The 19,877-nt window shown below is 47.3% G+C and overlaps 1 protein-coding gene across 2 annotated transcripts in view; it reads left to right on the forward strand.

The window, feature by feature from the left end:
- Positions 1-19,877, forward strand: part of USP24 (ubiquitin specific peptidase 24) — a 2,799,104-nt gene that overhangs the window by 558,158 nt on the left and 2,221,069 nt on the right. For both annotated transcript variants that reach the window (XM_069642114.1, XM_069642115.1), the window contains exons 25-27: positions 1,172-1,282; positions 1,366-1,464; positions 1,541-1,711. In XM_069642114.1, the coding sequence (XP_069498215.1) occupies positions 1,172-1,282; positions 1,366-1,464; positions 1,541-1,711 (381 nt within the window). The remainder of the gene's footprint in view (positions 1-1,171; positions 1,283-1,365; positions 1,465-1,540; positions 1,712-19,877) is intronic.

Genomic DNA, 19,877 nt, shown 5'->3' on the forward strand with positions numbered 1-19,877 from the left:
TCTTTTGCAACACATCATAACTTTTTGTGGCTATTAGACTGGTTGATAAAGGGAAGGCCCTGCCGAAGACTTCTATTTCCAGGTGGCTATCTGGCTGTATTTCTCATGGTCATCGACTTGCAAATAGGCCGCTGCCAGGTAGACCTAAATCACATTCCACCAGGGCTGGGGCCTCTACTATGGCTTTCCTGTCTGGTGTTCCATTGTTCGACATCCCGCAAGGCTGCTACATGGAGGTCTACCCACAGCTTCACAAGATTCTACTGCGTTGACAGGTATTCCAGGGAGGAGTTTCGTGTCGGACAAGCAGTGCTTGGCAAACCTATTTGCTTAATATGGGTGTGCCAGAGATGAGTTCCATTGCTTCTCTAGAGCTGTTCCGCCACCCATTGGTTGTGTATATGTACGGCTGTGTAATCCTATTCAAGAGTATGTGAATCCATGAAAGCTACTATGCTGCAGAAGGAACTAGTTACTTACCTGTATCTTCTGTTCTCTGGCATAGGTATCTTTAATGAATTCACATGCGACCCTCCCTCCTACCCCTCAATGGCTCGCCACCAGGGGTGGAGCTAGGGAGGACTGATGCCATTGCCTGGGGCAGTATGACCCAAAGTGACAACAAAAGGCTATATAAGTGACAAGTAGTTTTGTAAGATTTAAAGCTAAACTGCTTTAATATTTCCGAGGATTCCCAGCCTGACGGGACTTATTCATTCGCATGTGAATTCAACAGATACCCATGTCGGCGAACCAGAGTTACAGATAAGTCACTTGTTCCTAATCTGTCCCATCAAGCGGGAAGGAGGGGAGTGCCAATCGATAAGAGTAACAAAAAATGACCTTCATGGGAAATCAGGTACTCTAAGTCGGTGTTCTCCCTCCTTGACAACTCCTACCCAGCCTCTTATCCATATGCCAGTGTTATTATCCATATGCCAGTGTTATTAAAACTGTGGTTTACTGCGTGTTTGGACACTTCTGGTTGAGCCACTTGGGTTTGTTCTACAGGGGAGCACATGGTACTTTTTTGGATAATTGAGAATTTTCCTAATGGGAATTGCCAAATTCTTGTCTGTTTGAGGTTTAAAAATAGTTGATTCCAAATATTTGTACATTGGCAAACATTATTGAAACTATGTATTTTTACTCACGGCTTGTGTTTTTTTAGGATCTTTACTCTGTTCCTCGTACTATTCTACCTCATGGTGCCTCTTTTCATGGACATCTTTTAACACTCAACATAAACTACGAATCAACCAAAGACAGTTTTACTGTGGAGGTATGATTTTTTTCTATTAAAGGAAGCTCATTTGGTTTCCAATATGAGTCACAAAATAATAATATATTATATTATTTTTACAGGCACATAGCAATGAAACTGTGGGGAGTGTGAGATGGAAAATAGCAAAGCACCTAAACTGTCCTATGGATAATACACAGATCTTTGCCAATGATAGTCTTGTAAGTAATCAAAATATTTTCCTTAATTTGCCTTACTTTATTTTTGAGAAAGTCAATTTATAACTGTTTTTTGCAGCTAACTGTGAACAGAGACCAGAAGCTGCTTCATCAATTGGGTTTCTCGGATGATCAATCACTGACCGTAAAGACCTCTGGTAGTGGTACACCCTCTGGAAGTTCTGCAGACTCCTCCGCCAGTTCTAGCGGCAGTAGTGGTGTCTTCAGCTCTTCTTATGCCATGGAACAGGTGAGTTGAGTGTTTAATCAATGTACTTAACGGTTATTTTCTGTTTGACATTCTCCCCAATACCTATTTATTCCATGATCTGAACATGGGAAATGCATAAAGAGTGGCATTCAATATTCATGAAAACATGCCACTAAATATATGTACACATTATGTCCTTGGCCCCTTTCTTTTCTCACTCATCACTTCCTTCTTAGCTCCCAACATCTCCTCATTGGGTATCTCACCATTTCTACGCTGATGATACCCAGGTTTTCCTCTCCTTCTCCTCCTTCTCTCCTGACATTCATGATAAGCTCTCTTCTTGCCTCTCTGCTATTAAATCCTGGATGTCCTCTCACTTCCTTACTCTTAATGCTGAAAAAAACTGAAGTCATTTTCTTCCCTGCAACACTCTTCCTCCTCCCTCCCTTCCCATTCTCTTTCCCCCCTCCCAACTCTCCTTCTCTCCCCATGCCCGTAACCTTGGTTTTCACATTGACCCCCACCTCTCCCTATCTCACCACATTTCTCTTACTGCCATGTCTTGCCGCTTTCACCTTTACAACATTCGTAAAATTCGACCCTTTCTAACCTTTCATGCTACTTAACTCTTAATTACCTCCAACATCTTCTCCAGACTTTTCTACTGTTCTTCCCTTTTCTTTGTACTCCTCTCCTTTCACCTCTCCTCAAATCTGTCTACCACTCTGACATCCGCACCCTGTGCCCTCAAGTTCCTCTGTCTTGTCTTCAAATCCCTCTATGGTCTTGCCCCCCCTCACCTATCCTCCCTTCTCACTTCCTACACCCCTTGTCGTACTCTCTGCTCTGCTGATCTTTTCCTACTCTCTCCTCCTCCACCACCCTGCGCCCCTTCCCGCTTTTGCTCTTTCCAACTCCTTGCTCCTTTCCACTGAAACCGCCTCCCCATCCGCTCTTCTCCCTCCTACCCTTCCTTCTGCTCTTCTCTAAAATCGTATCCCTTCCATTCCCCTCCCTAACACCTTTTGTCTATTTCTGCCACTACCTCCTCCCTCACCTCTTACTCCCTCTCTTACTTCTGTACTTCCTCACCCTCTCCTTCCTCTCTACTCCCTCCTACCCCCCACTCATTTCTAGTCTTATTCTTTACATTCTTCTCCCTCACACCTTCTCGCCTCCTCTTACTTCTGCACTTCTGCTTCTTGACTCCTGGTCAATTTTTCCCTTATGGCGAGCTCGCTCTTGATGCAACTCTGTAGTTTGTGCCCATCAGAGAATGTTCAGGCCCCTCGACAAGTACCCTAGCCTCAACAATGTGTCCAGGTTCTGGTTGGTGGCAGTGATAACCTATGTTGTGGCTGCACAAAGTGTGGCCAATGTACAATGCAGGGAACCGTTTTGCTCTCCTGTAGAGGCCAAAAATGACGGCAGTACTTTGTTTAAAACCGGTAGAAGAGGGTGGGTGGGAGGAGGATGTGCGTACCTCCCTCTGTCCGTCCCTCCTTACTCCCCCCCCCAGGAAGTGGGTGGGACTGTCTAGTCCCACTCCACATCTTTGGTGCCAGAGTGTCTGGCTTTAGGGCAAACCAATAGTTGTCCCTTATTGGACAAATACTGTCTGTTTGAATGGTGCAGATCCTTACCATTGGTGGGCTTGGACTTGCTTTCAGGCTGGATTCTGGATAAGAAAAGGACTGCTGCAGCCATTTCTGGAGATCAGCATTGGAGCTAAGAATGCCTTTTTATATGACCAGCCCACTAAACATCCAAAGCGGCCCCCTGAACAGGCCTGGCATCCCTTCCTGCGTCTGACCAGTGAAGCACTGTTGGACAACCTGATCTGCGAAGACCCTCTGAGTTACTTCAACCCCTGGACTGGTGGGACCAATCTCGGCGTGTTCCAGAGGATCTAGCTGTCCTGAACCTTCAGAAGTGCCCCTGTACCACCCGGAAGACAGTCCAGCTCTGCAATGGGCTACTTCTCTAGAACCGTCACCGTTTCGTGTTTGCTTTGTTTAGCTTGTGTGTCCTGCTGAATTTTAGACTCCCAGCCTCCAAGGGATCCTTGCACTGAGACTGGAAGGATGAGTGCTGTAGTCTGTGTGATGGCCGTCGCTGGAACTCGCCTTCCCTCGTCCTGTAAAGTGTCCTGAAGAGGGCTGCATCAGTGAATCTTGTATTTCTCCATCCTGGACCCGACCAGAAGAATCCTTGCACCTGCAGTTCCTGGGTACCTCTCACTGAAACCCCCACCACATACCCCCTCCCCTCAGTCCACCCATCAAGTAATCTGGGGAAAATAGGAGTCTGTTAAGTACGTAAATGCAAAGCATTTGTCGCCCCCCACTCACCACTTGTTTCTATAGGATGTCTTTGTCTGCCTTGTGATCAGAACACATTTTACATAGCTAGTAACTTTGTTGCATCTCTTCTTTTGATCAACCACCAACACACGTAAATTACCTGCTACAGCTATGGGGAGACTCAGTGTGCCTCCTGTGACCTTTGGCCACACGGCCCCATTCTTCTTATGGATTGGACTGCTGAAGTTAGGGAATATCATTGTGACTTGGTTCCATCTTTACTGCATCACTTTACCGATCTCCTTTGCTGATTTAAGTCACTTGATGCATTTGAAGAATTTATGGTGATTGTTTATTATGGAGTATTGTGCAATAGTGTAACGTGCTTGTTTCATTTATTGGTATGTGTTTAAGACCTAGAATAAATATTTGTATTTTTATTTATTCTTGTCTAAATTAAATTGTGTGCGTCACTGTGTGGACTCATTTTTGAACCCTGATCCCACTCTCCCACTCCTGAGAGAAGCCTTGACTTCTCTCCACATTTACTTTGATTTGGTTTTGACTAACCTCTGAGTCCCCTGTTCTCTATAACTACGGTGGCCTCCTAAAATCTATCCCCCAGGCCAGATTCTAGAAATCTATCTTAACACCTGTGAATATATGAAACCTTGTGCAGAGCTCCATCCTCTTAAATTGGCGAGCTGATCAGAGCACAGCCCCTGCAAGGCTTTTTGGTCAGTTATTGAAGTCCAGAACTCATCAATGTCACCTGCTCCTGATGTAATATTAATGCATCCCCCCCCTCCTAGACCATTTGATACCTGGACTATCAAGCATGACTTGTGTACCCTGTCTCGAGTGTTGGGGCCCCTAGAGGTTTGTCCTGTACTCCTTTATCTAGTGCCGCTCCTGTGACAGTGTGTGCAACCCTGAATGAAAATGTCCAGTATTATTCAAGCTAACTTTATGGAACTTGGCAACCATGCTATGCTTACATGGACCATTAGTTTTGTACAGGAGAAAATAATTAAAATGTTCCCTACCCATGTTTCTGTCAATACTCGGGCAATCGCATAATTTGGGCGTATCTCAATGTATAAAATCAATTGAGATGGTAACTCGGCTGAAGCCTTACTATTGCTTCCTTGTTGGGATATTTATGTGATGATGGACAGTACAATAAATTAAATGCATTATGGGAGTTCATTCCTTTTTTCCAGAAATTAGTCTTTAAGCCTCTTTGATATTCATATAGCTAATAGGAAAGACCTTACAGTAAAGAGCTCTATATAATACAAAGGTTGAATTATTTATCTTGGGGAAACTAAGAAAAGGCATATTGCCAGGCTCCGTACCCGTTATAAAAATTGGCTTCATAATCATCATAATTATGAACACAATCTAAATAATGCCAATTGGAGATTCCTTTTTGCTTTTCTCAAAATGAATGATGCAAAATGATTTGGCATTGCTACAGGAAATTCGTTGCAGAAGAATTGCATCTGGAGCTTTACCCAATATCGAAATAACTTTGGGTCAAAAAAGTCTTTATTATGACCACAGCCTTAGCAGTAACTCGTAGTAGCACCCGGTCAACCAGTGCCGGATATGGATTGATATTGGAACGAGGATCTAATGTTCATCATCAAGAAAATAAAGGGTTCCAGGTCGCCTCGCCTAGATGGGCTAGCTAATATTGTAATGAAAAATAACCCTGAATCCTGGGCAAATTCTTTCCCTTTTCTCATGAATACTTAGCCTGGGAATTGTCCCTTCTAGCTGGTGTGAGTTGATTTTTATCCCTGCAGCTCTTTGCATTACAGGCTTATAGCCATGCTGGGTTCGAGTGGGAAAATATTCTCAGCCATATTATGTAAATTGAAGAAGTGGGTGGATGAGTAAGGATTACTAAAAAAGTTCCTGACTGTATTTAAGAGTGGCCATAACACTACCCGCAATATTTGGACACTGCACTATCTTATGATGGATATTCTGCTCTACCCTGAGAGGACATTGTATCTTTGTTACGTGGATTGTACGAGTGCATTTGATTGTGCATCTTGTCCAAACTCCTGGGGAAAGCGTAGTCGATGGGGCATTGATCCATCCCTGTTATACCTTATTAAATTAATGTATTCAGAAACTTCTGTCAATGTTCGGGTAGATCAAACTGGTCACACTATGTGCTCCATCCCTATCAGTCGTGGATTGAATCGGGGGTGAGCACTTGCACTCCTGTAATTCAATCACTATGTGGTGGACATGGGCTATGGCTGTTAGGCTGTTAGTTCTTGCCGTAATTTCCCTCCCCGTATTGGGAATTAAACGATCACATAGATGGCTTACGCTGATGATAGTTCTGTTGGACCACACATCCATTTGACTACAGCATACCATTAAGGCCTTGTATTCTTTTGCCACTGAGAATAAAATGTACATCCATTTTAAAAAGATGAATTATGGTTGTTGGTAATCGGGCTTGTAGTAGAAAGAATTTCAGTTAAAGGGTGATCTTTTTGAGGTTGTCAACTATTTTCATTTGGGCAGTCCATTACATACCGCCCTTTCCCCATTTTTATGAGGTTTTCATCTCTCAAAGTAGATCAAAAATTGATGTGATCAAACGATTTATAGCCAGGAAAGGCACTGGGTGCATAAAGTTGAACACCTTGCTAGGTCTTCTTGCAAATAATTGTTTGGGAGATGTATAATTTTTATGCTTCATCCCCTCTTCTAGCGAGACCCTCCAGCACATTTTGCTGGACTTCTGGGCCGTTTTCTTTAATCCTGAATGATTGGTGCCTTTTTCCACTCAATCAGTCTTATGCACTCGGTCTTTTGTGTTTTACCTGTCCTATGGAGTCTACTTTCATCCATATCTCTTTAAGGCATCTGTATTTTACTATTGCAGCACACAGCTTCTTATGGCTTATGGGCAGTGTTGCTGGGAATCCTTTGGGTTCTCCTTATAGATTATTTTTCGTTATCTTAGGTTAACTATAGTTCTTAAGTTATATTCCGAGAGATTGGCACAAGACACCTTATGTGGTTTGCTAAGAGGATACCTAGTATCCCCCTCCTCTCTGCTCCTGTGTCTTTTGAGTCACATAGACAACCTTCTAGTTATAACTGGTTGCTGTGTTCTTCCAACTATTGAGCAATTTTCGCCCGCAGGATATTTACTCTTACGTCTCATCCCCTTTCCTCCATACTGCATGGGCATCCTTTCCAAGGGACGGCAGACAGAACCTTTTTCATCAGAAAAAACCTTCTTGCCCTTTAAATTTAGAGACGCACAGGGGTGCAGCCTTGGGAGCATGCGCTACCCTGACACCGCCCTGTGGCGCCACACATCAGTCCTCTTTCCCGCATCGACGGGAACAGGCCGAATTCACCAGCGCTCCTGGGTTTGGCTTCAGCCATGTAATTCCATGCACGGATACTTCTTCTGTGTTTTTTATCTTGCGGATACTCGGTCCTCAGGCGTCACGCTCCTCGTCTGTACATGTCGACTTCGACAGGGTTCAGCCTGTGTCCATCCTGCGACAAGCTCTTCCCAAATTAAGACCCCCACGCCCTCTGCCTACGTTGCCTTGGCACAGACAACGGTTGGCAAGTGTGTTCTGCGTGCAACGCCCTGTCATGGAGGTCTCTGAAGAACAGGCTATCCAGGTAGAGGGAGCTCTTCCAGAGGACCTGAAGGACATCGATCTAGGCCCAAGGTAGGGCCTCTGTTCTCCATCGCACCCCGCAAGGGAGACTTTCCCAAGGACTCGCCCGCATGGGAGGGAACGCTCAGGTTCTCGTACCAGCACGTGCACGAGGCTGCTCAAGCTACCAGCCTACAGGCCGAGGGATCCTCCGATCCTCCCGGTGAGTGTTGAGGGACCAGAAGTTTCTTATACCGGGTCTTTACCCAAGGGGCCACGCCCTTGTACCAGCATTATGTCCGAGTGGGTGCCTAAACGCAGTTCTACCGGCCTTTTGGCCGAGGAAGGAATGCCTACCAGGCCTCCGCCTGAGGAGCAGGTTAGGCCTAATGATCCACACTCAAGAGTCCTGGTGGAGGCTGGGCCTAGCGAGACAAGAAACACAACGCAGGCACGTAGAAGGCAGCTCGACAAGATGGATGCCATGCCGAACATCAGTACCTGTCCGATGCCGCACCAGCAACGGGAATTTGGCGAAGAACGAGTGTCAAGGTGGGACTGGTATCAGCCAGGTACGTGGCCTACAGTCTATCCTTCATTTGCGCAGGGCAGGTTCCCGCTGCGTCCATATGGGCAGGGTATGCAGCGCCTCCAGCTACTCCGTCTATATCCCCTAACACTCCTCCAGCCTGTGAGGACAGGTTCTTTGAGAGGTTCCTCAGGCTAATGAAGTCCCCTAGGATGGGGTTTATCCTCAGGGATGCCATCAGGGAGGTGCTCCACAAATGTTTCCAGCACCTCAGGCTCCTCCGCCGGCACCCTCAGCCCTGGCGCAGCCCTTGCCACCTGCTCCGGCCCTCCAACCGATTCCTCAGGTGGTTCCATACCAGCCTCCGCCACAGCCTTTGGCTCCGGTCCCCGTACCCCAGCTTCCGGCTTCCACCACTCCTCCACCGGTGCAATTTCCTCTTAACCCCCAGGTGGACACGGACGATGAAGAGGACCCTGACACCCCATTGTCAGCCAAGGCCTTCTACGCACGACTTGCAGGGCTGGCTGAGTACCTGGGCCTTCCTTAACCAAAGGTCGAGCAACCAGCAGAGGGGGGTCCTCGCAAAAGTCCTTACGCGGCGCCCCTCTTCTAAAACGGGAATCCCCATGCAGACTGATCTAGTCGCCCTGGCCAAAAAGGGTTGGTTCAAGCCCTACTCTGTACAGACGGTCAATCGACAACTGGACCCAAAGTACAGGCAGATGGAGGGGGATACACTCTTGCTATCGGCCCATCCTCAGCCACACTCCTCGGTGATCGCCGCAGCATCACTATACTCCAAACCTCAGTCGTCTTCAGCCTCCTCATCTGCGGCGCTGCGAGGCCAGGAGGAGAAGATCTTGGAGGCGTATGGGAAGAAGCTGTATTCCAATGCATCCTCGGATCTTCGTCAGGCCAACGCTGATGCTATGCTGGCGGGCGACAACCAGAGGTTATGGCTGGAAATGGCAGATTTCCTCCCAGAACTTCCTACGCAGAGCCAATATCGTTTCAAGGTGGGACTGGCTGAGGCCAAGCTGGTGGCGCAGGACATCATGGAGTCCACCGTGGCCACATTGACACCTCTCATGTCCGTGGTGATACAGATGGCACGGCCAGAAGAACAGCCTGGCTCTGTGCAACTAAATTCAACCCGGACATCCAGAACCACATATCAGACCTGCCGTTCGAGGGGGGTGACCTCTTCCACTCCATCACGGACGAGGAGCTGGACAAAAGAAAAAAGCTCACAAACGGCCAAGTCTTTATCCATCCTGACAAAGACCACGCCCAGTCCCTCTCCTACACAACAGCCTCTGAGGGAAAGGAGGTATGACAAGCCCCTCCGGGTCCACGTGTCTCCAGTGGGGGGGCAGGCATGCTCTCCATGCACATTTCTGGCACCAGAATTTCGTGGACCCCTGGATCCTCGCCGTAGTATCCACGGGGTACCGCCTACACAGCCCAGCTTCTCCTTCCATCAACGCCCTCAAGTTGGGAAAGCAACTCTTTGCTCGTACAGAGCGAGGCCGTGGAGGAAGTCCCAGCCTCCCAGTGTGGCTTGGGCTTTTACTCCAGGATTTTCACCTTTCAGAAAAAAGAACCAGGCGGGCCTGAGAGTTGTGCTCGACCTTTCCACCCTCAACCTCTCCTTACCGCTGCAAAAATTCAAGACGGTTATGCCAGCTTTTATAGTGGAAACATTGTGCAAGGGAGACTGGATGTACTTCCTGGATCTGAAGGACGCGTACTTACCCGTCCCGATATGGCAGCCCCATCATTCTTTCCTACGGTTCAGGATCATGGGCTACCATTTCCAATACAAGGTCCTTCCTTTTGGCCTCTACTCAACCCCCAGGGTCTTTATCAGACTCGTGAATACAGTGGCTGCCCTCCTCAGGGCCTCCACATTTACCATACCTCGACGACTGGCTCGTCGGGGCTACATCTGCGGAAGCAGTTCACCACACTTCCCATGCTCTTATGAACAAACTGCACGATCTGGGCTTTTCGCTCAATCTTTACTATACAGTACTCGCCGTAATCTTATTTCTGATGTTTGTATCTGCTTCGATTCACATGCGCCCACCCTTCCTCCCCTGCGGAGTAGAAGGTGCATAGATGTTTTCTGGCTTGATCTACTCTGCTTCATCACATCTGTTCTCCTGCTGCACTTCATGTTAACCTCATGACAGAAACGAAACAATCTGCGGGACATCGCCGCGTGAAGGACAATGGGTACAGTGGACGTCACAATAGGGATAGTATTACTGGCATGCCCTGTAAATGTCCCTTTTTGAATTTTGAAAATAAAATGTAATGCTCTGCGGCTAATGTCTGCCTATGCATAGCATGTGAATCTAAGCAGATATAAGCATCAGAAATACGATTATGGTGAGTATTGTATTCCATGTATAAACCCTTGTACTCCTACGTCCTGTCCCCTTTCCTCCATACTGTATGGTTGTCACTCACTAGGGACAAGAGAGGGAACCCTTTTCACCAGAAAACATTTTCTTCCCCTTTAAATTTAGAAGCGCGCACGGGTGCAGCCCTGGGAGCATGCGCGTCCCTGACTCACCCCACCAGCCCCACTCCTCAGTCATCTTTTCCGCATGGACGGGAGCGGGCACTTCCCTGGCGCATGTCAACGTCCGCAAACTTCCGCAGGTGTCCAGCTGTCAGGCTTAGAGGTCCTGTGTCTGCGGAAGCTGCTGAACCCCCAACAATCCCCCTGAAATGTAATTTCCAGATCTAGCTATCAATTCAGCTCTGCAAACTACACCCCAAAGGGAAAGGGGGAAGTGGATAACAAAACAACACCAGGCTGACTGCGTCAAGGTTAACCAAAGGTGAACCTGCAGAGGATATAAGAAAAGCAGATACAAATCCTTTTATTACTTAACCTTTAGAGTGGAAAAGACTTTAAATCCTTAACTAATCATTAAGAATCATACCTGGTTCTTCTCTTGAAATTTCTTAGAGAAGCTTGTAAAGAAGCTGAAAATCTCTTACTTGAGACTCTTGAAATTCACAGCAACTTCTTAATTTGGGCAAACCTGGAAAGTTTTGCTCTTTGCCTTTTTTTTTAAATTCACTAATTGTCCAGTTAAATAGTGTTTAATTTTTTCTTTCTTTTTCTTTCAAACTTTTCTTTAGTTTTCAAACTTTTTACAATTCAATAAAGTTTGTGAATTCTTGAAGAAACACGTGCTAAACACACACAGATAATCTCAATACAGAAGATTTGCACGTTGAAAACTTCCTGTGTTGAACATGCGCACTGTAAGAAAAGTCCACGCGCAGAAAAACACACGCGCTTGTAAAAACATGCGAAGCAGAATTCACGTGCAAACGGAATCACGCGCTTGTAAACTCCCGCGCTGAGGAATTCCCGCGCCTATTCACACGTGCCTTATAACCCACGCGCAAAAGAGTTCACACGCGGTCGAGAACACGCGTTAAAAAGCACACGCGCTGGTAACCACACGCGCAATTGAGTTCTCGCGCAGAAGCACACGTGCTTGAAAACACACGCGCAATAAAGTTCTCACGCGGCAAACAGATACTCGCGCTTGGAAGCACACGCGCTAGGAAAACACACACGCTAGGAAAACACACGTGCTATAGAGTTCTCATGCGGCGAACATATTCTCGCGCCAGGAAGCACACGCGCTTGAAAACACACGCGCAGTTGAATTCTCTTGCACGCGCAAAGGTTCAACGGATAGTTTCGGATTACACGTAGTACGCGTTTTACAAATAGCGTTCACCCGTTAACCTCGCTCAAATTTTCAAGCGCACTCAAAGTTAAAAAAATGTAAAATGTTACCTTTGAATTTATAAGTTCTCACTTAAATGTCTTTAAGATAAACAGAGCGGCAGTTAAAACAAAGTCACTTATCTCCAGAACGATTTCTTAAAGATCTTCAGAGTTTCCTGTCTTCAAAACGAATTCCTGACAGCTGATAGCTTCTCCTGAAACCCCCAAGAAAGTAGCCGCTCAACTGCTAACGCCTGAAGGATAAAATCCACCAGGCCCAAGTCTAAAGCAGGAGCAGCCACTACACACGTCCTCTCAGCTGGGGTTTAGATGATGAAAGGCAAAGAGTGACAGTTTAGAATGCTCATTGTTGTTCAGGAGTGTTTTCTAACCAATCAGAGTTGTCACTGTGAAACTCCATTTTGCCTTGGGTCAGAACCAGGATTCTGAATCAGGAAGTTAAGGCCAAACCAACTACAATAGAAAACTTCCCACCCACACAAGGCTAATCTAAAAAGGATAATAAAAGAGAAATAATGGCAAAGAAACTTCAATAGGGGAAGGATACCTGACACCAGCCTGCCTGGGGCTCTTCCCTACGTCCGACCCCCATGCTCGTAGCCTCCGCTGCCTTGGCCCCGATCACAGCTGGGACGTTTGTACCACGTGCAACGCGCTTATACCGTGCGCTCTGAAGAACAGGTTAGCTCGGTGGAGAGAGCTCTTGGAACGATCGCCTCCAGAGAACTTGAAGAACTTCGTCAAACACAAGTCAAGGCCCAAGGTAGGGCCGCTTTTTTCATCTGCACCCCGCAAGGGCGACTCCTTTCTCCGGACTCGTCCAAGCGGGACCGTCCAGGTTCTGAAACCAGTACCGAGGCTGATTCAGCTACCGGCCATCAGTCCGAGGGGTCACTAGATCCTGCCGATGAGGTCGCTGTTAGGCAGAATCCTTTGCAGTACCCTTGGGGAACACTACAGACAATTAAGACTACAAGTGGTAGTACAATTTCACCTTTGGTACAGGCCTCTACTACGCAGTAAAGTGGTGGTGATGGCGGAGCAGCCAGACTTATCTCAAGAGCAAATGAGCAGTAACGGGGATTACACAAAGGACTACAATTACTATGACTCAAACACTGACTCAAGGTTTCTGGTTAAAAAATAGAAGTACATTTATTTTTAAACCATCTGTTCCCAAAACACTTCACTTCTATTAAACAAAACCACACTTTAAATATACTACACACCACCAATTCCTTTGGTTCAGGTCAATTCAAGGTAAGTACATTAGGATTTGACTGACTGGTGTTGCGAAACAAGAGACGTAACTTGGGGTTTAAGAAGCGTTCACTTTGACAGTAATGACAGTTCGGTTTTACGAAAGAAAAGCATACCCACGGGAAGAATTCTAACCATAGTCCGACACATTCAGCAGATTGAACTAAAACCAGGAATAGTGGATAAAAAAAATCATAGGCAATACTTTTGTCAAGGCACTAGAATCAGAGGACGAGTTCTAAGAGACAGATAAAAGACAATAGGCCTGCGCCAGTGTGAAAGGGAGCAGGGCTCTGTTGTCGAGGATCACACGATCAGAACAGTTCGAGATTAACGTTGCCAGGAGTACTGGGCATTGTCAAAGGGAAGCAAAAGTTATAAGAGGGAAGGAAGAAAGAACAAGCCTTCGGCAAGGAAAAGGGTTCACCCCGATTCCTCCAGGTCGGACGGAGAGAACGACCAAATGGACAAAGTACCTTATTTGAATGATGAAAGCTGGTGCTACGGCAGTTGTTCCTGGTAGTTCCTGCAGACTCACGGTTCCTGGAGCTTCAGTCGTGGGGACAAGGACGACATCTGGAGCGATCTGCACTACCCAGGGATGAGGCCAGCAGCAGCAAAGCAACAGTGAATAAAAGGTGCGCTCCTTTAAAACAGGAGAGGGCTCTTCTGATGGCTATCTAGACCACTACAGCTTTGTGCAGCGATTTCGACCCAGAAGAGGATTCTCTGGCTGTAGAAGGTGAGCTGGTTGATCCCAACAGGCTCAAGGGAAGAAGACTCCAGACTGGATCTTTTGTCGTTGAAGGGTAGATAGCTCAGGCCTGCAGCAGGGCTTCACCAGTATTCGGGAGTTGCAGCAGCCGTCTTCTTCTCCGCTTCTCTTCGGTTCTTACAGTTCCAGTGGCGACTCTGACTTCCAGCCCAAGAGTCCTGCCTTTTATGCCAAAATCCCCCACTCACACAGCCTGGCTGTCAATAACATAGCAGGGGGGTTGTCCAGCCCGGACAACCACCTCAGCCAATGGACACAAAGTGTGACTTGGGTCTCCAAGGAGACCTTGTGCAGGGGGTTATTAAACCCCTCCCTCACATTCAGCCCACCTAGACACCCAGACGCCAAAGGAGGGCTTCTTCGCAGAAGCCCGCCAAAGGACGGCGAATAAAGAAGGCAAACCTGGTTTGCTGTGAAAAGTAAAATAGAAGGATGTTAACAAAAAGAAATGGCGACTAAACCCGACCAGAGCCAAAATAAAATGTCTTTAGTCAAGCGGGTTTATGTTCGAGGCGAATACAATAGCCTAAAACAGTACCACGTTTATATACTATAATCGCGGTAGAAAAGTTAGGGTAGATACTTCCACCAGCAAAGTCTTAGTGTTAAGGGAGCGAAACAAGGCTCCAGGAGGTACAGACAAAAAAGGGGTCAACGTTAACCCTTTCCAGTACTCCATGTAAGATGGGGTGTGCTGGGTCTGTAGGTTAAATGACGATATAAAGTAAATGGCAACTTTACCTGTTTCTGGGGGGACATTAGTCAGCCCCAGAAAAATTGAGTCGGTGGGAAGTCTGAGACAACCCTGTGTCACTGCACTGAAGGTGCTGTGTAACGCACACAAGAAGTTGGGCTCATGGAGTGGTGTGGCTCCAGAGCCCAAGATCACACAAAAAGTAGAATTACACATGGCAAAACATATGTAAGAGTGGGAAAAATAAACCCCAGAAATCCAGCAAAGCTGCTGAGGACTAGTTGGGTAAGGGAAATTAGCCATAAATGAGAATTCTCCCTAACACTCGCCCCCTGCCCCCAGACTAAGGGACAGGAGGCTCTAATCCACTCCTGGATGGATCCCATTCCTCTAGTCGGTTATAAACATCCTAGAGAGACCATCAGCATTTTGGTGGTGACTTCCTGCTCTGTGCCCAATGGTAAAATCAAACCCTTGCAAGCAAATTGACCATTTTAGTAGTTTCTGGTTTTCCCCTTTCATTTGCATCAGCCATCTCCAGGTTTAGTGGTCAGTCTGAATTATGAAAGTAGATCCATACAAGTATGGTCTAAACTTCTTCAGTGCCCACACAATAGCAAAACATTCTCGTTCTATTGTTGCCCACCTTGTCTCAGGATCCGTTAACTTTCTGCTGATGAAACAAATGGGATGTTCCCTACCTTTCTCCTTCAGTTGACTAAGGACTGCACCTATGCCTGCATTTGAAGCATCAGTTTGTACAATGAAGGGTTGGTGGTAGTCAGGAGCTCTTAGGACTGGAGCTCGACAAAGGGCTTTCTTCAGGCCTTCAAAGGCTTGAGTGCACTCCTCATTCCAGCTGACCTTTTTAGGAAATTTTAGAGAGGATTACATTCAATGGAGAAGCTATGGTCCCATAGTTCTCTATGACGTTCCTGTAGTACCCAGTGAGACCTAGGAAGGCTCTCACATGCGTTTGAGTAGTAGGGGTAGCCCAGTTTTGTACAGCGTGTACTTTGCTAGGCAATGGCCTTATTTCACCTCCTCCTACCTCATTTCCAAGGTAGACCACTTTGCTCTGACCAATTTGACATTTACTTGCCTTTATGGTCAAATGGGCCTGCTCAAGAGCCTGCAAAACATACCATAGGTGATCAATATGTTCTTTCCATGTAGGGCTGAACACTGCAATGTCATCCAAGTATGCCATGCAGAGGTCCTCCATCCCATTCATAACTTTATTGACCATCCTCTGAAATGTAGCAGGTGCATTCTTTAGTCCAAAAGGCATTACCTTAAACTGGTAGAGGCCTGCTGGGGTGGAGAATGCAGTTTTCACCTTGGCATGGTCTGTCAGAGCTATTTGCCAATAGCCTGAGGTTAGGTCAAATGTGCTAAGGTACCTGGCTGCACCAAGTTTATCCACCAGCTCATCTGTGCTAGGTAAAGGATGGGCATCAGTCTTTGTGACTGCATTTAGAGCTCTATAGTCCACACACAATCTCAACTCTTTGGATCCTGCCTTTGGTACAAGCACAACTGGGCTAGACCATGGACTAGTAGAGGGTTCTATACCCCTATATCAAGCATCTTGTTGACCTCATTCCTTATGTGTTCTTACATTGTCTGACATTCTGTACCCCCTGCTTTTCACAGGCAAACAGTCACCAGTGAGGATATCATGCTGGCCCAAGGGGTCAAGCCTGTTGAAAGTGAGAACAGGAAGGCAAACTGATTTAACAGTAATTTGCACTCATCCTGCCGGTCAGACTTAGACTGGAAGAGAGATTAACTCCTTCTACTTTCCCATCTAAAGGTAAGCCTCTGAGGAGGTCAGGCAGAGGTTCACTCTCCTCATCCTTAGCTGAAGCTAGAAGCAAAGATCCCATTTCAGGTCTGGAGACATAAGCCTTTAAACGGTTTGTGTGAAAGACTCTGGGAGCCTCCTTAGGATTGCCTAAGTCCACCAGATAGTTAACCTCCCCAAGTTTACCCACAACTTCGAAGGGTCCTATCCACTTGTCCTGCAAGGCCCTCTGCCTTGTGGGCACCATAACAAGAACCAGCTGATATTGCGTAAACTCAACCATGTTAGCCTTCTGGTCATGCCAGTGTTTGACCAGAGCTTGACCAGCCTTCAAGTTATCAATTACCTCTGCCATCATGTGTGACATTCTCCTCTGGAGACCTATCACATAGTCGGTCACTCTGATTTGCTTGGGGGAAGGAGCACTCTCAACCCACTCCTTAATCAGGGCCAATGGACCTCTGACTGGATGGCCATAGAGAGGTTTGAAGGGACTGTAACCTACTCCCTCCTGAGGGACTTCTCTATATGCAAAGAGAAGGCACATGGCAGTAGAAGGTCCCACTTTCTTTTAAGGGGTTCTTCTAAAGCACCTATCATGCTCTTCATAGTTCTGTTAAACCTCTACACCAGTCCATTGGTTTGTGGATGGTAGGCGGTAGAGAACTTGTACGTGACTCCGCAGGTTTTCCACATGGCTTGCATGTAGTGGTACATAAAATGTGATCCCCTGTCAGATATCACCTCCAGGTTGGTGGGAGGATAGCAGAGCATTGGGCCTAATGGCGGGAGATTACCTCAGATGCCTGGTCTCTTCAGCTTGTGCAGTGGGTTTACTGTCTGCCTTTCTTAAGAAGGCCGCCGGACAGACCCACCACCACTTCCTCAACAACCTGAACAGGAGCTCCAGGAAGAGCTGCAAGCCCTCCTATTGAAGGTTGCTGTGGAAGAGGTACAACCCGAGCAGAAAGGATTTAAATGGTATTCCTGGTATTTCCTTGTACCCAAGAAGGTGGGAGGACTCTCCCCCATCTTGGACGTCAGGGCCCTGAACAAGTTCCTGATGAGAGACCAGTACAAGATGGTGACGTTGAGAGAAAATCTCCACGCTTTCGAGCTTTAAGACTGGCTGGTATCGATAGATCTTCAGGACGCATACCCCCATGTGCCGGTCCACCAGAAGCACAGGCAGTTCCTGAGATTCCTCATAGGGGACCAGCACTAGCAATTCAAGGTGCTCCTCTTTGGGTTGACCTCTGCTCCGAGGGTCTTCGCCAAGCTCATGGCGGTAGTCTGGGCTTACCTCAGGAGATGCGTGGTGTCCATGTGTACCCATAACTGGATGACTGGCTGATCTGAGCGAAGTCGCCAGGGCAAGTTTTGTCCAACCTTGAGGGCACCTGCTCACTGCTCCACAGGCTGGGGTTCTCGCTGAACTTGCAGAAGTCCCATACGACATCAGCACAAAGGGTCCAGTTCATCGGAGAAGTCCTAGACACTCGGGTGGGGAAGGCTTTTCCTCCCGAGGAGAGTCGCCAGCATCAGAGAGATAGTCCAGATCTTTCAGAACCACACTGCCTTATCAGCGGCTTCCTTCCTCCATCTCTTAGGTCTCATTGCCTCCTGCATTCTTTTCGTGACATAGGCCAGACTGCGAATGCAGTCTTTGCAATGACTCATGCAGGGTCAGTAGTCACAGTAGTTCTGCACTTTGAAGGACATTCTCAAGGTGTCCGGTTGGTTGCCGATGACCTCTCTTGGTGGAGCAGCAACATCAACATGTTGGTGGCCCCAGACCAGGTTGGTCACAGATGTGCCCTCGAAGGGTTGTGGGAGCTCACTGTGAGGATTTCCAGGTGAGCAGCCTTTGGTCAGCGATGGAGGCTCGGTGACACATAACCAGGCTATAGTTGCGAGCCATCATGTTAGCCCTGAAGTAGTTTGCACCCTCTGAAAGGGAAGTATGTCCTGATTCTGACAGACAATACAGTGGCCATTCACTACCTGAAGTAGAAGGGTGGCGTGAGCTCGCTCACTATTTCCAGAGAGGCAAAGTCTGTGGTTCTGGCTGTTGGAGAATCAGATCTCGGTCTCTGCAGTCCATCTCACAGGGACAGAGAACGATTTGGCGGATGCTACGAGCAGGCGGAGAACAGTCTCGCACGAGTGGGAGGTGTGCCAGGAAGTCCTGGCAGAGGTCTTCTCTCTCGGAAGTGCAGACAGTTTTGCTTGAGGGAGTTCCCAGCGAATGACGTGCTAGTGGATGAGTTCCTAGTGGAATGGACTTTCACCCTCTACTATGCCTTCCCTCTGGTTCATTCCGTGGGTTCTCAGGAGGTTGAGGTTTCGAGCAACCCTGACCTTGATTGCACCGGATTAGGCAAGGAGCACATGGTACTTGGCCCTCTGGACTTGACCCATCTGCCCACCTCGCCAGTTGCCTCGCCCCCCGGTTCTTCTATCCCAATCAGAAGGTTGTGTGCTCCACATTGAGGGTGCAAAGTGGCACATTGTTTGGCAAGGGTTTTTTGCATTTGAGTACACAGGAGCTGGGGCCCCATTTGTTATTGCCCAAGGTGGTTCCTGAGTTTCACACAAGTCAAAAGATAATTTGCCAGTCTTTTACCCTTCTACGCATCCTTCAAAGAAAGTGGAACAATTTAATTGATCTCCCAAAGACCCTTGAGCTTTTATGTTGCTAGATCTAAAGAGTGTAGGGAAGACGACCAACACTTTGTGGTCTTTGAATGAGCCAGACATGGTTGTTCAGTCTACAAATAGACCACCTATTAATGGATAATTCTGTGCATTTCTAAGTGTTAAAATTTAGCAGCAAAGGACATATCACCTCAGAGCCTACCCTAACAGGCAAGCCGCTGCCACATCTGCCTTACAAAGAGTTGTTCTGGACTTTGAGATCTGTCAAACGGGTGTTGAGATGGATTTTCAGCTCTGAGATGCCAACCCAGTTAGTGACAAAAGTATTTGACACTAGGTCTAGCCAAATTCTATCAAGGTGACAAAGTCCCTCCCCCCTCTAGAGCAAGCTTTAGCAAAGCTAATAAGTTGGTAGAATGTGTAGACTGAAAGAACATTTGGGTAAGTAGTTTGTCGGGGGGAAATTCTGCCGGGGTCGGCCGGGCCGTCCGCAGACCTCCAGGCAGGGAGGCCCCAACTCCTCCCGTGTATCCCAGATGAGATAGAGTATGAGACACACACAAGGAGCAAGGTGACTCTGCTGTTTATTAGACAAAACGGCAGGGATGGGTCAAGGAGCGTACGCGTCCGTCCTGACACACACACAATCATGGGGCTCGCAGGCCCTTTTTACTGTATTATGACGCGCTATTTGCGTCACTTCAGAAAGTTAACAAAAAACCTATCGCCACTCTTA

Source organism: Ambystoma mexicanum, chromosome 1q (genome assembly GCF_040938575.1).
Source record: "Ambystoma mexicanum isolate Mex_15411 chromosome 1q, UKY_AmexF1_1, whole genome shotgun sequence".
Taxonomy (NCBI): Eukaryota; Metazoa; Chordata; class Amphibia; order Caudata; family Ambystomatidae; genus Ambystoma; species Ambystoma mexicanum.